Source organism: Hylobates moloch, unplaced genomic scaffold (assembly GCF_009828535.3).
Source record: "Hylobates moloch isolate HMO894 unplaced genomic scaffold, HMol_V3 SCAFFOLD_7, whole genome shotgun sequence".
NCBI classification, from domain to species: domain Eukaryota; kingdom Metazoa; phylum Chordata; class Mammalia; order Primates; family Hylobatidae; genus Hylobates; species Hylobates moloch.
Genome location: NW_026652282.1, coordinates 59,515,803 through 59,533,095, shown reverse-complemented (window position 1 = coordinate 59,533,095; position 17,293 = coordinate 59,515,803). Strand labels below are relative to the sequence as shown.

The 17,293-nt window shown below is 46.6% G+C and overlaps 1 protein-coding gene across 1 annotated transcript; it reads left to right on the top strand.

The window, feature by feature from the left end:
* Window positions 1–1,476: 1,476 nt before the first annotated feature.
* On the top strand, window positions 1,477–6,028 carry RPS4X (ribosomal protein S4 X-linked). The gene is made up of 7 exons (XM_032757170.2): window positions 1,477–1,571; window positions 2,387–2,464; window positions 2,893–3,073; window positions 3,470–3,567; window positions 4,637–4,808; window positions 5,224–5,381; window positions 5,841–6,028. Exons 1-7 carry the CDS (start codon window positions 1,569–1,571, stop codon window positions 5,940–5,942), a joined length of 792 nt encoding a protein of 263 aa, XP_032613061.1. The 5' UTR covers window positions 1,477–1,568; the 3' UTR covers window positions 5,943–6,028.
* The last annotated feature ends 11,265 nt before the right edge of the window (window positions 6,029–17,293 follow it).

The window sequence follows — 17,293 nt, the reverse complement described above, 5'->3', positions numbered from 1 at the left end:
TGAGGGGACCAGGAGCCCACAGAACCAGAGGGACTTGAACTGTGCATTTCCAAGGCTGAGGTGTGGTATTAGGTGGTACCCAGGAAGGGGGTTTGGCTGTTTGTGGCAGTTCCAAGCTAAGGAATCAAGTCCACAAGCAGTCTTGAAAGAGCTGACTCTAGCCAGGCGCAGTGGCTCAGGCCTGTAATCCCAGCACTTTGGGAGGTCGAGGCGGGGGGATCGCCTGAGTCCAGGAGTTTGAGAACAGACTAGGCAACGTGGCGAAACCCCGTCTCTACAAAAAAATAAAACTACAAAAAATTAGTTGGGTGCGGTGGCATGTGCCTGTTGTCCCAGCTACTCGTGGGGGCTGAAGTGAGAGGATCGCTGGAGCCCGGGCTGTCGAGGCTGCAGTGAGCCATGCACTACAGCCTGGGTGACAGAGTGAGACCCTGTCTCCCAAACAAACAAACAAACAAAAAGAGCTGACTCCCTTGGAACAAACTAGCTTGGTGGGGCTTGAGCTTTGAAATTTGGGATTGGGGAGAGAGAGCAATGGAGCCAGATAAAGTTCAGACCTGCTCCCTTAGGGCAGGAAACAGAGGGCCAAGGGCAGTTTCGAAGCAGGATCAGATCTACATTTTAGTTAGATAATAACCAGACGATCTCTGATATCCTCTCTCCTCCCTGAGTCTCTGTAAGTGCCAAATGCGTTGTACAGGAAGCAAGGGGGAGGATGTCAGGGTTCAAGCAGAGAAGCAAGAGGGGGTTAAAAATGTTGTTGGCTCTTCCCAACTCAGTATGGGCTGCCTGGCTGGCTCAAGGGAACACAAAAAAGGGACAGACAAAATACGTTTAAGAAATAACATTAAATATTTATTAAAATGTATTCTATTGATTATATACAAGTTCTTTTTTTGTTTTTTGTTTTTTGTTTTTTTTGAGACGGAGTCTCGCTCTGTCGCCCAGGCTGGAGTGCAGTGGCGCGATCTCGACTCACTGCAAGCTCCACCTCCGGGGTTCACGCCATTCTCCTGCCTCAGCCTCCCGAGTAGCTGGGACTACAGGCGCCCTCCACCATGCCCGGCTAATTTTTTTGTATTTTTTTTTTTTACTAGAGACGGGGTTTCACCGTGTTAGCCAGGATGGTCTCGATCTCCTGACCTCATGATCCGCCCGCCTCGGCCTCCCAAAGTTCTGGGATTACAGGCGTGGAATCATCTGTACGTGAGACTGGAAGTAGGCTCACTTTGAACTCTCCTTGAGGGCAAGGATGTTGTGTAGCTCATCTTTGTATTCCCAGCACCTAGCACAGAATCAGGCACACAAGAGGCGCTCAGCAAGTATGGGAGGAGGAAGGGCGGAAAAAGGGGAGGGAGGAAATCGCCCTTAGGAGACACCCTCTTCGGCGGCTGTTCCTCAGCTCGGGACTTCTGACCTCCCTCCAGCAGATGGCAAGAAAGAGTCCCGGCGCGCCAGCAAAGGGCTGAGCTGGGCGGAGCAGCTGAAAATACGGCGCGCGCAGTCTCCGGCTCCAATTTCTACGCGCACCGGAAGACGGAGGTCCTCTTTCCTTGCCTGACGCAGCCATGGTAAGCCGTTTAGTTAGCGAGCTCTTAGGACGTATCCGCCGCCATCCTCCCCCGGCCGGGGCTGCCCGAGGTTTCGGGACTCCTACTGGGGATGGCCCGGCAGAGGCGAAGGGATCACGGCCTCCGTGGTAGGCCGGAACGGGCTCCAGGGCGAAGGGCGAACGCTGGCCTAGAGTTGGGGAGGCGCAGATCTGGTGCTGCTGTTGGGAAGGCCTCGGTCTCTGACCCGGCCATACGTCCTGATCCCGGGAGAAGCTGCTTTTCCTCCCGGGCCGGAGCCGCAGCTGGGCCAGGAGCGCAGACTGCGAGCCCGAGGCGGGTGGGCGCTGGGTCTGCCCGGCGGAGAAAGGTTTATGTTGTCATTGTCTTTTTGGCACGGCCTGACTTTACCATGCGTGGCCGGTAAGCATCTGGACACAGCATTAAAAAGGCTTCCTGACTCTTTTTAAAGTAAAATTGGTGTCAGCTTTTGGCTTTAGTGTACGAAGGAGCAGCACATGTGTTTGTGCGGGTCAGAATCTTGTTCCAGACGTGTCAAAAACAGACGGTAATAAACTGTGAAAACTTTAGAAACACAGGTAGACTCCTGGCTCATTTCTGTTGCTGTGCGTTTCACTAGTATGGTGTCCTTGAAAGACCCTAACCTCTAAGCAGATACAGTTTCAGGCAGTAACATGGAAACACTTTGGAACACTATAATTTAATATTGTCCACGTTTTGCTGAAAATGAAACTAAACTAAGAGTTTAGTTTCACACTAGGTTTTGTAAGCTGTTCTGAAACCTGATTAACAGCATTGCAATCTAAAACTTTCAGGCTCGTGGTCCCAAGAAGCATCTGAAGCGGGTAGCAGCTCCAAAGCATTGGATGCTGGATAAATTGACCGGTGTGTTTGTAAGTATCTTATATAAATATCTCCGTGGCCGCTGTTTGTAAGTGCCTCCCAGGACTCATTTGGGGACCAGGCTAGGGGAGGAATATCTATTCTTGGCTTCCTCTGCTCTTGAAGGAGCTGTTCTATCTAGCTGTCCCCCACTTCCAGTATATTTAATATTTTTGTGCCTCATTGATTCCACATACCACATAGTACATTTACATGGACTCAGGATTCATGTTCTTAATGACCCTGGTCCTCTGACAGGGAAGATGCTATAAAACTTTAAGGTATGAAATAGTTTCGGAAGCTTTTTACACCTCCTGTGTAAAAGCCCAAGTTGGGTGTAATATGGACAGTCTTGGTGTTCAGTTAGTGGATCTAGTGGACTAGGAGGTGGGTTTGAGTGCTTTAGTGAATCCCAACAGTATCATTTTTAATGTTACAGGCTCCTCGTCCATCCACCGGTCCCCACAAGTTGAGAGAGTGTCTCCCCCTCATCATTTTCCTAAGGAACAGACTTAAGTATGCCCTGACAGGAGATGAAGTAAAGAAGATTTGCATGCAGCGGTTCATTAAGATTGATGGCAAGGTCCGAACTGATATAACCTACCCTGCTGGATTCATGGGTAAGTGGAAGTTTTAAATACTCTGGAGACACATATTGATGGCAGCCATATGGTATCCAAATACTGTCTTGATCATTTCTCTAACCTTTGTAATCTGTCAAGTCTCAGAAACAAAGCCTGACCTTCCCTCTGTTTTTTACTTAAATAAAAAACATGCAAATAATCATGAAACGCTTCTCAAAACTAAATTTCGATTCACTTTTAAATTTTACATGCAGTCACGGCGTTTTGAAATATTGAAGATCTGGCCGTGATCTTTAATCTTCAGAATCCTCGTTGGATTAGAACTGGGAGGCACATGGGGGTTCTTTTTGTTTCTTAGAGAGCTATGGTTGTTGCTTGGCATGAGGTAGTGGGGATCACTGTATGTAGTAACCGGTTACTGCTTGATTTCAGATGTCATCAGCATTGACAAGACAGGAGAGAATTTCCGTCTGATCTATGACACCAAAGGTCGCTTTGCTGTACATCGTATTACACCTGAGGAGGCCAAGGTGAGTGTGGCAAGCAAGCTGGGTCTTTACTCAGTATAGTTACTTAGTTCTAAGGGCCTGCATTGAGTACGAGTGCTGCTTGCAAAGAGGTGGGTATTGATTACTTAAAATCTCATACCTGGAAATATCTAGCTAACAATTTGAGATTCTATCTTACACGTAACTTTTTGTCATGTTATTAAAAGTCTGGCTGATAGCTGCATTGATGGATACCTAAAATTGACCCCCATTTGAAGTTAACTTCCTCAGCAGATTTTCTTTTTTTGTGGTAGAAATGAATTCCAGTTGAACCGTGGCTTCCTGGTGTCTCTTAAGAGTCAAGGAAAATGATTTCTGGAAACTTGTTTATTGGGTACTTGAAGTATGAGCCCTTTGCCATGTCTCCATTTGTGGGAGTAGCTTTACTTTGGGGAGGGGAAGGTGTCGATGCAGGAAACAGACAGTCCTTGAGGCACTAGTTTGAGGTTTAAAAAAAAGATTACAGTCTTTGATTATTTAATCCAGTTTGTTTTGATGGTTTTACACAAAAGTTTAGGCCTGTTTGGATTATTGGCTGTAAATGAAGGTTAATTTAATTGACTGATGTGGCTCTTAATTTCCTTTTGCACAGCCTTGTTATCAGCAGGCTGGAGGGCACGTCCAGTGGGATCTGTGATTATTTGATTTACTTCAAGGATATCAGGGAGTAGAGATCCAAAATTGAAATGCTATGTGAAATATTTGTTGATTGGACGAACTGGTAATGCAATTGCTGTTTGTGAGACAAAACTCAGTCGTGATATACAGAGGGCCATTAAGATAAAGTTGAGTTGAAGGGAAGAATTCCCAGGGCCCCATAAGGCTTAAAGAGCCTGGGAAACTGGAGTGGCATTTTTATTGGAGGAGTGGAGGGCAGTGGTGGATGTTAGGAGGACGAGCCTAGAGAAGGGCTGTATGCAACATACACTTGAGGGTGGAAAGAACGATCAGCGCCACAATCTGCAGCAGTTAGGGAACCCATGGTTCCTGTATAGGGTTAAAAAGTACATATGAGATGGATTGCATGTGGCTAACCCTTGTATTTTTCTAGTACAAGTTGTGCAAAGTGAGAAAGATCTTTGTGGGCACAAAAGGAATCCCTCATCTGGTGACTCATGATGCCCGCACCATCCGCTACCCCGATCCCCTCATCAAGGTGAATGATACCATTCAGATTGATTTGGAGACTGGCAAGATTACTGATTTCATCAAGTTCGACACTGGTAAGCATCCTCTGTGCTACCTGGGCACCCTCTTTAAGGCCTAGATCATTATGAATTGCACGGGGTCTGGGTATCTTTTTATTAAAAACCATCTGCTCCAATCGCCCAGGTTTGTTTATATATAGCCAGAGGCACAAATGCTCAGAATATTCATTTCTTTTTTTTAAATTGTTTTTTATAAAGGAGGGTCTTAACTATGTTGCCCAGACTGTTCTCGAACTGATGATAGGTGTGAGCCACCGAGCCTGGCCATAAAATTTCTAACGAGAGCCCCGGGAGTCCTAGCATGGGCAGCAGTTCCATATGAGGAAATTCAAATGAGGGGAAAGGAGGAATAAAATTTGTTTTGGACCCATCTCTGAGCTGCTTGTCATTTGTTATATTGAGTTGAAGCAGATTATTTCTTCCTGCCTAGGTAACCTGTGTATGGTGACTGGAGGTGCTAACCTGGGAAGAATTGGTGTGATCACCAACAGAGAGAGGCACCCTGGATCTTTTGACGTGGTTCACGTGAAAGATGCCAATGGCAACAGCTTTGCCACTCGACTTTCCAACATTTTTGTTATTGGCAAGGTAAGTCTGGGTTTTCCTTCTCTCTAGTCTGGGGAAGTATGTAAATGCAGGTGGGTGCTGGGATTGCAGCATCCAGGCTCCTGGCTGGCTCTGCTGAACCTAGTGCAAAGCCTCTTCTGGATAGGACTCACGCAAAGCTGGGCTGGGTCATAATGATTAGCCTTAGGTACTACTAAACTTTGACTCACTTGAATAAATGGTAGGTGCCTGCTATGCACAATAAACTTCTAAGACATTAATTATGAAGGGCATACGGTGACTTTCAGAGGACAGCCCCAGAAACCCAAGCAGTGGGTACTTTCGGTAACCAGCATCTGTGTCTTGCAACTGCCTAGCTGATGCCAAGTGCTCTCACAAACAGGCTTCAGTTCTATTAAATGAGGTGACAAATGTAGCATGTGCCAAGCCACTATGAGTTGGTGTGTGGTGGGTTTTGATTCTCCTTGTTTTCTCTTCCAGGGCAACAAACCATGGATTTCTCTTCCCCGAGGAAAGGGTATCCGCCTCACCATTGCTGAAGAGAGAGACAAAAGACTGGCGGCCAAACAGAGCAGTGGGTGAAATGGGTCCCTGGGTGACATGTCAGATCTTTGTACGTAATTAAAAATACTGTGGCAGGATTAATAGCATTTTGGTTTTGTGGGTTTTTTTTTTTTTTTTATTCAGTTTCCTGCTATTTTACTGCATAACATGAACAGTGATTAAGTTCTCGGGCAGGCTTAGGCAGTCTGTTATTGGCTGGGCTTAGTTAGTGGTGGGAAGTAGAAGATACCAGACTTGGGAAAGGAACAGCAACTAACCAAGGACTAGAAAGAGCCAAGAAATCCCAGAATATTGATCTCCCCCGCCTTGACTTGGCCAAGAACTTCTGTACCCAGTGGATCCCTCTGCCCTGTTAAGTTCCCTTGGCTTTTTAAAAATCTGCCCTCATTTTCTTCTCCAGTCTTTATTGCACTAGCCCATCCACAAGCCTAGCTCATCTGTTTTTCCCACTCCTGTGCCTATCTCGCCAAACGCAGGATGAAAATTTCCAGCTGCCATTAAAGGTCGTCATAAATGGGCTGTTGATGTTGCAAAGCAGTGCACTTCCTTGGACTTAGTGCCCTTATTAATCTCCAGCTGCCGCTGCAGTCGTCAACTCTGTTTTTCAGAGGACAGAGATGTAGCACATAAACTTATTCTTGCTTGTCCAAATGTGTCGGGTCATGTCAGGCTTGCTTACCAGTCTCAGGAAGATGTGCCCCTGCTTCATGGGGCCTGCTGTTACACACCTGTTCCTCAATCCAGTCCCTCCAGTCTCAGTGTCAATTATCCTACCTTGTGATTTCAACCTTCTCTCAACCCACTCTCTTGTTCCTGTTACCCTATAAAGCATGTCTTCCTGCTAAAAACGAAAACCTCCCTTGCCACCTATAGCAGGGCTTTTCAACTTTGATACTATTAACGTTTGGGGCTACATAATTTGTGGGCAGCTGTCCTGTTTATTGTGGAATGTTTAACAACATTCCTAGCCTCTATCCACTAGATATTCACCCCCACCCCCTGAGTTGTAATATAAAAATTACTCAGACATTGCCAAATGCCCTCTGAGAAGCAAAGTTGCCCTGTGTTGAGAGGTGCTGCCTTGTAAATGCTGTATCTCAGGTCACCTTCATTTAGCACCTTGCATATAACTTGCCATAGACCACTCAGGCTTAATCATCCCACCATCACAGGTTTAGGGGAGAAAATCAGTTGCGTTTTAGACATCTTTAGGATAAACATGTGAAGTCACTTGGCGTATTTAGCTGGGAATGTTAAATGGTCCCAGTTTCCCAGGCATATGGTTTAGCAGTGGATAAGAGGCCTGTAGAGGCACTGTGGCTTAGGGCAGTGTCTCTACCCCTGGCAGCATCCTGGGCTTTGAGTCAGCAGACTACTTGGTCTTGCCAGGGAAAATCAGCTAAAGGAGGCATGCCCAGGGGTCCCTGAAGCCCAGATTTGGTCCCATAGGGCTTCTCTGCCATTCATATTGCAGACGCCAAAGCATGACTGGCTGGGGTCCCATTCACTTTTTTTTTCTTTTTTTTTTTTTTTTTAAGAGACAAGGTCTTCCTCTGTCACCCAGGCTGGAGTGCAATGGTTCAGTCATAGCTCATTGCAGCCTCAAACTCCTGGGCTCAAGCGATCCTCCAGCCGCAGCCTCCTAAGTAACTGGGACTATGGGCACGCACTGTGACGCCAAATTAATTAATTTGTTTCTGTAGAGAAGGTCTTGCTACGTTGCCCAGGCCAGTCTTGAATTCCTGGGCTCAAGTGGTCCTCCCACCTTGGCCTCCCAAAGTGCTGGGATTACAGGTGTGAGCCACTGTACCTGGGCCAGAAAAGGAATATCAGCAGGGACTGGGCCCAGCTGAATCAGGGATGGGAAAGGTGTGTAAGTGGGCTTGCCAGGTATCTTGCTTTAAGAATGGTTCCCTTGCCAAGAGAATGGAGCTCATCCTTGTTCTGTTGAGAGGCCAGGTGAGAAGTAACCTTATGGTGCCCTTCAGAAACAGGCAGGTGAGGCCGGGCGTGGTGACTAACACCTATAATCCCAGCACTTAGAGAGGCCAAAGCAGGTGGATCGATTGAGCCCAGGAGTTTGAAACTAGCCTGCGTAACATGGCAAAACCCTGTCTACCAAAAATTAGCCAGGCGTGGTGTCATGCATCTTTGGTCCCAGCTATTTGGGAGGCTGAGGTGGGAAGATCACTAGAGCCTGGGGAATGGAGGTTGCAGTGAGCCATGATCATGCTACTGTACTCCAGCCTGGGTGAGAGTGAGACCCTGTCTTAAAAAAAAACAGGCAGGTGAGACTGCAAAAGGCCAGAGGGCAGGACTCCAGCCAGCAACCTGGATGCAGGATCCTGAATGCTGGTAGGCTCTTGGTGCTACACTACTCAACACATCCTTAGCTATACTTTGCTTCTTTCTGGGTACTAAAATCTCTGCTCAGCAGATGATAGAAATGTGAATTTTAGCTAAGGGACCAAAGCAAATATGGAAAATGAGAAGCCTCAGTTCCTTTCACATATATTATGGTTTCCTAGATGCTAATTGGTGAGCAGCCAGTCAGCACAAGTGGAGAACTGGTGTGTTCAGCTGTGGTCTCGTATCATAGGGAGATGTGGGGTTTTGTTTATTTTATTATTTTTTTTATTTTTGGAGACAGGATCTCACTTTGTCACCCAGGCTGGAGTGCAGTGGCAGGATATGACTCACTGCAGCCTCGACATCCCAGGCTCAAGTGATCCTCCCACCTCAGCTCCCTGAGTAGATGGAACTACAGGAGCACACCACCATGCCTGGCTAATTTTTTGTTTTTTTGTAGAGATTGGAGTCTTGCTGTGTTGCCCAGGCTGGTCTCAAACTCCTGGGCTCAAGTGGTCCTCTCAAAGTGCTGGGGTTACAAGCGAGAACCACTGCGCCTAGCCTGGGTGATTTCTTTTCAACATTTTAAACTTGTGATTTTTTATTTATTTGTTAAACTAGCACAGGGATTTTTTTGTTTTGTTTATTTTGAAGCAGAGTTTCACTCTTGTTGCCCAGGCTGGAGTGCAATGGCGTGATCTCGGCTCAGGGCAACCTCCGCCTCCCAGGTTCAAGCGTTTCTCCTGCCTCGGCCTCCTGAGTAGCTGGGATTTACAGGCGTGTGCCACCACGCCCGGCTAATTTTGTATTTTTAGTAGAGACGGGGTTTCTCCATGTTGGTCAGGCTGGTCTTGAACACCGGACCTCAGGTGATCTGCCCACCTTGACCTTCCAAAGTGTTGGGATTACAGGCATGAGCACGACACTCGGCCGGGATTTTTTTTTTTTTTTTTTTTTTACTAGCAACTTCGCATTGTGGGGAAGGTTTCCATTCTAATACCAGGCAAGTGGACTTAGCCCAAGGGCCCTGAATCATCTAAATGAGCTGCAAATTTCTAAATAAAATGGCTTGTGTCTTTGTGAGGCTTTTTAAGCCTTCCAAATTGCTTCATATTCATAGAGCTGAAGGAAACCTTTGAGATCATCTCAGCAGGGAGCCAAACAGAAGTCCTGAGATGAAACAGACTGAAGCCAGCAGAACTTCACCGGGTTTAGTTTACATCCCTGTGCCTCCAGCAGGCTGGGCCTCGCATCTGAGTCAGAGCAGCACAATGCAGCACAGCTTTGAATAAGAAGAATAACAAATAGCTAGGACATATATAGTACTTGATAGTTTACAAAGCCATTTTGATTTTTTGATACCCAAATCCTGTATTCTTTTCCCTAAACCAGATAGAGAAGAGTGATACCTCCCTCCGGCCTGTCAGTCTGTTTATAGTGTCCCCATCAAACTCCAGCCAAAAGCTTTGGACACATCCTTGATTCCTGTCCTTTTATCAGAAAATCCTGGTGACTCTTCCTTCAAAATATGTCCAGAATCCATATTTAGTGATACTTAGAAATAATTGCTCAATTTTGCACAATCATAGTATGCTTTTTACAGAGTCCTTATCTTTGAGGATACATACTGAAGGATTTGCAGAAGAAATGACAAGCAATCTGAAATTTGCTTCAAGTCTGGGTGCAATGGTTCATGCCTGTAATCCTAGCTCTTTGGGAGGCCAAGATGGGAGTTGAGGCCAAGAGTTCAAGACCAGTCTGGGCAATGTAGAGAGACACCACCACCATCTCTTAAAAAATTTTAAAAATTAGCTGAGCGTGTTGGTTCTTGCCTGTAGTTGAAGCTACTTGGGAGGCTGAGGTGGGAGGATAGCTTGAGCCCAGGAATTTGAGACTACAGTGAACTATGATTGCCACTGCACTCCAGCCTGGGTAACAGAGCAAGACCCTGACAAAAATAAATAAATAAAAATGGCTATGTACTGATAATGTTGAAGGTGAACGATGGGTAGAGGGGATTCATTATGCTCTCTACTCCTATATATCTTTGAGATTTTTCATAATAAACATATAAAGGAACAAATAAATAGCACAGTGTATGCCCTCCTCTCAGATAATATCAGACCACTTACCACCTGCATCACTACCACCCTGGTCTGAGCCACCAACAACTCTTACCTGCACTCTAGATTATAGATAGCACCAACCCATAATGGGTCTTTTGGCTCCCGTTCTTGAGACCCCTACAGTCTCAACCTATTCCGCCTGAGTCAATCTGTTCCAGCCACACTGGCTTCCTTGATGTTGAACACGAGGCATTCTCTTGCCTCAGTACTTTGCACTGATTCTTATTGTAGTTTATATTATGAACATTCTCAAGTATACAGGAAAGTTGAAACAGCAGTACAGTGATTACCTATATAGACACCAGCTGGATTCAATAATGGTTAACATTTTGCCATATTTGCTTTATTTTCATTCCTATATATGTACACAAACATCTTATTTTTCTGAACACTTTGAAAGTAAATTGCAGCCGGGCATGGATGGCTCACGCCTGAAATCCCAGCACTTTGGGAAGCCAAGGTGGGAGGATCTCTTAAGCCCAGGAGTTCAAGACAAGCCTGGGCAACATAGGGAGACCCCCCCCAACTCGACAAGAAATACAAAAAATTAGCTGGGTGTGATGGCACTGGCCTCTAGTCACAGCTACACAGGAGGCTGAGGTGGGAGGATCACTTGAGCCCAGAGGGTGAAGGTTGTAGTAAGCTAAGATTATGCCACTGCATTCCAGCCTGGGTGGTAGAGTGAGACCGTCTTAAAATTTTTTGAGATGGAGTTTCGCTCCTGTTTCCTAGGCTGGAATGCAATGGCACAATCTCTGCTCACTGCAACCTCCACCTCCCAGGTTGAAGCGATTCTCCCGCCTCAGCCTCCCGATTACAGGCGTGCGCCACACGCCTGGCTGATTTTTGTATTTTTGTAGAGACGGTTTCACCATGTTGGCCAGGCTGTCTTGAACTCCTGACCTCAGGTGATCCACCCTTCTCATCCTCCTGAAGTGCTCTGATTACAGGCATGAGCCACCGCTCCCGGCCTCAAAAGTTTTTTAAAAAAAGAAAGGGGTGGCTGGGTGTGGTGTCTCACGCCTGTAATCCCAGCACTTTGGGAGGCCAAGGTGGGCAGATCGCGAGGTCAGGAGTTCGAGACCAGTCTGGCCAATGTGGCAAAACCTCATCTCCACTAAAAATACAAAAATTAGCCGGGTGTGGTGGCAGGCACCTCTAATCCCAGCTACTCAGAAGGCTGAGGCAAGAGAATCGCTTGAACCCGGGAGGTGGAGGTTGCAGTGAACCGAGACCGTGCCACCGTACTCCAGCCTGGGTGACAGAGCAAGACTCCATCTAAGGGGAAAAAGGGAGGGTGGGGGGCCACATATTCTCAGGACCTCCTGAGGGCTGTGTCATGGCAAAAAAAGTTTTAAAGTACATTGCAGACATGACCCCAGGTTCCTGGTACCAAAAGTTGGCAAGTGCTGGGTCTGAGGGACTCCACCCAAGGAGTTAACTTCCATGTTCCCTTGAACATAAACTGGATATCCAAGAGTGATGCTATCTTTTCAGGTAGGACTTTTCTCTCCCAAATTCGAAATCCACTCATCTGCTCCAGGTTGTTTACCCTGGAAAATTCCCCAAACACAAAGATCAATTTTAAAGCCCAAAGGGGCCAGGCACGGTGGCTCACACCTGTAATCCCAGCACTTTGGGAGGTGGGCGGATCACCTGAGGTCGGAAGTTCGAGACCAGCCTGGCCAACAAGGCCATACCCCATCTCTACTAAAAATACAAAAATTTGCTGGGCATGGTGGCTGGCACCTGTGGTCCCAGCTACTTGGGAGGCTGAGGCACAAGAATCGCTTGAACCCCGGAGGCGGAAGTTGCAGTGAGCCAAGATCGTGGCACTGTACTCCAGCCTGGGTGACAAAGCGAGACTGTGTCTCAAAACTAAATAAAATGTTATTAAATTAAAAAAAAAACCTCTTTATTGTGAAGTCCATGTAGCCAGTTGATTCTCACAGAATGCTTTTATTGACTTTTGCCAAACTCTTACATCCATAGCCAACCTATGGTTATGGTTGCAATCGACAAAAGAATGTTAGCTCCCATGAGAAGTATTGGTTGATATTTTTGTTTGCATTAACAAATAAGACAAAAGTGAAACAACAAAGACATACATGTTGGAACTTCAACTCATCTGTCAATGGTGTGAGCAGCTTCTTTGCCGACTTGGAGAATAGTTCTTGAATACCGAAAGAATATTTCCTTAATTTTTAACTTTTCTTTTTAATTTTTAGAGACAAGGTCTCACTCTTGCCCAGATGGGAGTGCACCCTGCTACTCACAGGCACAATCACAGCACCCTGCAGCCTTGAACTCCTGGGCTCAAGTGATCCCTCTGGGACTACAGGCACATGCCATCACCCTTGGCAATTTTTTTGTACAATTCACAATGTAATGGCTACAGTGACAGCACACTTCTAAGTTTAACCTGCGTTTTTAAACATTTTCTCCATCACTTCTGTAACTCTAGACAATCACCGAAACAATTAGCCAAGTTCTGATTTGTAGTGTTTGCCCATTTCCATGGCTGATTTGAGGCTACCAACATGTCACTGAACAAGGAGTTCGGAGGAGATGCACGTAGCACACCATTACGTAGCATTTCCACCATGCAGATACAACAGGTGTGAATAACTTCAAGGGCATCCTAGAGAGTAGTAAAATGTAGTAAAATAATGAGGAAGTGATGAGATTTTAGTATTACCTTTTTTTTTTTTTTTTTGAGACAGTCTCGCTCTGTCAAAACTTACATATATATGTTTTTTGTGGGTTTTTTTAAAATTTTTTGGCTGGGCATGGTGGCTTATCCCTGTAATTCCAGCACTTTGGAAAGGCCATGGCAGGAGGACTGCTTGAGCCCAGGAGTTCAAAACCAGCCTGGGTAAGATGGCAAGACCCCACCTGTACAAAAAAAAAATTTTTTTTTTTCTTGAGACAGGGTCTCACTGCACTGATTTTGGCTCACTGCAGCCTTGACCTCCTGGGCTCAAGCAATCCTCCCACTTCGCCTCCTGAGTAGCTGGGACTACAGGCGCATGCCACCGCGCCCAGCTAATTTTTTTTTTTTTTTTTTGTAGAGACGGGGTTTCGCCATGTTGTGCAGGCTAGTCTCAAACTCCTGAGTTTAAGCCATCTGCCCACCTCGGGCTCCCAAAATGTTGGGATTACAAGCATGCAACACCGCACTCAGCCAAAATGTTTTTTAAAAATTAGCCAGGCAAGGTGGTATGTGCCTGTATTCCCAGCTATTTGGGAGGCTGAGAAAGGAGGATCCCTCGAGCTCAGGAGTTCAGGGTGGCAGTGAGCTATGATTGCACCACTGCACTGCAGCCTGGGTGACAAAGCAAGACCCTGTCTCTAAAAACAAAACAAACAAAAAAGAGACAGGATTGTGCTATGTTGCCCAGGCTGGTCTTGAACTCCTAGCCTCAAGTGTTTCTCTTGCATCAGCCTTCTGAGTACCTGGGATTACAGGCCTGAGACACCATGCCCAGCAAAAATATTTTTATTTATTATTTATTTATTTATTTATTTATTTATTTTTATTTTTATTTATTTATTTATTATTTTTTTTTGAGACGGAGCCTTGCTCTTTCACCCAGGCTGGAGTGCAGTGGCGCGATCTCGGCTCACTGCAGGCTCCGCCCCCCGGGGTTCACGCCATTCTCCTGCCTCAGCCTCCTGCGTAGCTGGGACTACAGGCGCCTGCCACCGCGCCCGGCTAATTTTTTGTATTTTTTAGTGGAGACAGGGTTTCACCGTGTTAGCCAGGATGGTCTCGATCTCCTGACCTCGTGATCCACCCGCCTCGGCCTCCCAAAGTGCTGGGATTACAGGCGTGAGCCACCGCACCCGGCCCAAAAATATTTTTAATATTGATACTTTTTTTCATTTTTAATGAATGCTGAGAAAATTCCTGAAAATTTAACAATTTGCCCTTGGGAGCTGGTAGGAGCTGGTTCCAGCTGGTATGAGACCGAGCAGGCTGCCCTGATTCTGGCAAGTGTGCCACCTCAGTACCCCTCACATGGGCACTCCTCCATTCCTTCTGCTACCTCTGCCGTGGGCTACTTTCTGTGCTCCTAGCCTAGTCCCTCTTCCGCAGGCTGCTGCCCACTCCCTAGAGCTCAGCTTGACGTGTGTCACATTCTCTTCAAAACCTCTTGTTCAGGCCGGGCGCGGTGGCTCACGCTTGTAATCCCAGCACTTTGGGAGGCCGAGGCGGGCGGATCACCAGGTCAGGAGATCGAGACCATGGTGAAACCCCGTCTTTACTAAAAATACAAAAAAATTAGCCGGGTGTGGTGGCGGGCGCCTGTAGTCCCAGCTACTCGGGAGAGGCTGAGGCAGGAGAATGGCGTGAACCCAGGAGGCGGAGCTTGCAGTGAGCCGAGATCGCGCCACTGCACTCCAGCTGGGTGACAGAGCGAGACTCCGTCTCAAAAACAACAACAACAACAACAAAAAAAAACCTCTTGTTCAAAATCACTGCCTGTAGAATCAAGTTCAAATTCCTTGGGCTGTCCTTGCAAGGCCTCCCTAGTGTGGTGCTCAGCTAGTTTTTCAATAGAAAGACCACAGTAGCTTGCAATCCCAAGTCTCTGCTTACCACCACGACTTCTTTCTTGGACATCAGGCCCACAAAGCCACCTGCTCCCTGGGCGTCTCCTGTTGGATGATCTCCTGTTTTTCTTGCAGGGCCTCAAATTCACCCTGTTCCCTTTTCTCTTCAGACTGTTTGGACAGTTTCTCACAGGAACATTTTTCTTCCACTCTGCAACCCTGCTTGTCCCCGCTCCACTAACTTTTTTCTGGCGGACTGTCATCCATCCTTCAGGTCTCAGCTGAAATGTTGCTTCCCCTGGGAAACCTCTGGGAAGGTGAGGGACTCACGCACACCATTTCTCACGCACACCATTTCTCTCTTCTTCCCGTCATAGAATTGGCCACATTGTATTAAAATTGTCTATTTGTCTGTCTCCCCCAGGAGATTGTGAGGTGCATAAGGCTCATCTTGTTCACCACTCTATCCCCAGCACCTAGCCCGTTCACTGGCACACTGTGGGTGCTGAACAAATGAACAAATTAATGAGGTACATCCAGCAGTTTCCCTACAAACCCGCCCCCACATCTGTCTGGTTCCCTTGCTGTTCCCCAAGCACACCTTGTACTTTCTCTTTTCTGAAAACAAAAACAAAAATCCATAGTTTTTGTTTGTGCTTAAGGGGACAAAGTCAGAAAATGTCACCTTCTGAAATTGGAACTAATAGAATCAACATTGAATAGATGAGATCAGCCATCTGCAAAATAATCCACTTTGAGGGTTGGTTTGTAAATATGATACCAATGAGATGAGGGTGCTTCTCAGGTCTCTATGGTGACCAGCATGTTGCTGCAGGCTGGGATCTGCCAAACATAAAGAAAGTGATAATGTCAATCAATTGTAACCTGATTGCTAGAGATAATGCTGTATAAACAGGAGGGCCCTTGTCTGCGTGGGGTCTTGACAAGAGTTGAGCCAAAGAGCAACACATTTATTGTGTCTGATCATCATTAAGTGCTACATGCAGCCCTTTGCAGTTTACAAAGCTCCTCCTTGCGGTGAATTTCCACGACCCTGAAAAATTGGGCTTATTTGCCATTTTACTGGTGAAGAAAAATGCCCACACCTTCACTAAGCCCACAGGAAGTGAGAAGGTTATGAACTGAAGGACAGAAATACTTCTAGCGCAGACACAGCAGCTTTTGGCTTTGAAGAGGTTTGGCTTGGGGCCTCAGACCCCCTTGAAGGGGGCAGGTTGTCATGGGGTGGGGCACTGAATGCTGCCAGGTTGATCTCTTGTTCATTCAGCAAACATTTATTGAACCACGACCACGTGCCCAGCAGAGCGCTAGGAACTTGGAATACAGTGGTAAGAGCTCTTTGTCAAACTGACGACCTAAGTCCAGGACTGTGACAAGTAAATAACCACAAATATGTTGTGATAGGTGGTCTGAGAAGGGAAGCACAAAGTGCTCTTGGAGGCCCATAGAAGGGACACCTATACAGGTCTGGCGGGGAGGGTCTGGGAAGGCTTCACAGAGGAATTGGTGCCTTGAGCTGACTTAAGCATCTGAAGGGACTTAGAGAGACAAAAGGGGGCTGGAGGGCTCAGAGGATGGGGAGAGAAGGACTTTCCAGGGAGAAAGAGAACACCAGAAAACGAGAACACCGGGGAGTGAGGGTGTATGACAAGTAAAGGCAAGGGAAGAGGGGTGGGGGGAAGTTGTGAGAGGTGAGGCTGGAGAGATCATCACAAAATCCAAATTAATATCATCATAACCTCACAATAATAACATAATACAATATAACAAATCCATCATATTAATCACAACTAGTAATTGTTAGTTGATTAAATCAATAAATCATATTACTGGTACTGACAACTTTATAATAACCAGGTCTAATTGGCAGCAAGTGGTTACAGTGCTTAGGTGCAGGGCACCAAGTTGAGCAGGTTACATGCCCTCTCTCCTCTCTCACCCTCACAACAACCCTACCAGGGAGGTACTGTTCTCCCACTTTACAAATGAGAAAGTTGAAGATTCAAGCTATCAGCACTAGGTCTCATTACACATGTACAAAAATTTGGACTTAATCCGAACAGAAATAAAGTCATCCATGAGTTCTGGACAGGGGGGTCGAAACCCAGATTTTTTTTTTTTTGAGACGGAGTCTCGCTCTGTCACCCAGGCTGGAGTGCAGTGGCGCAATCTCGGCTCACTGCAAGCTCTGCCTCCCGGGTTCACGCCATTCTCCTGCCTCAGCCTCTCCGAGTAGCTGGGACTACAGGCGCCCGCCACCACGCCCGGCTAATTTTTTTTGTATTTTTAGTAGAGACGGGGTTTCACCGTGGTCTC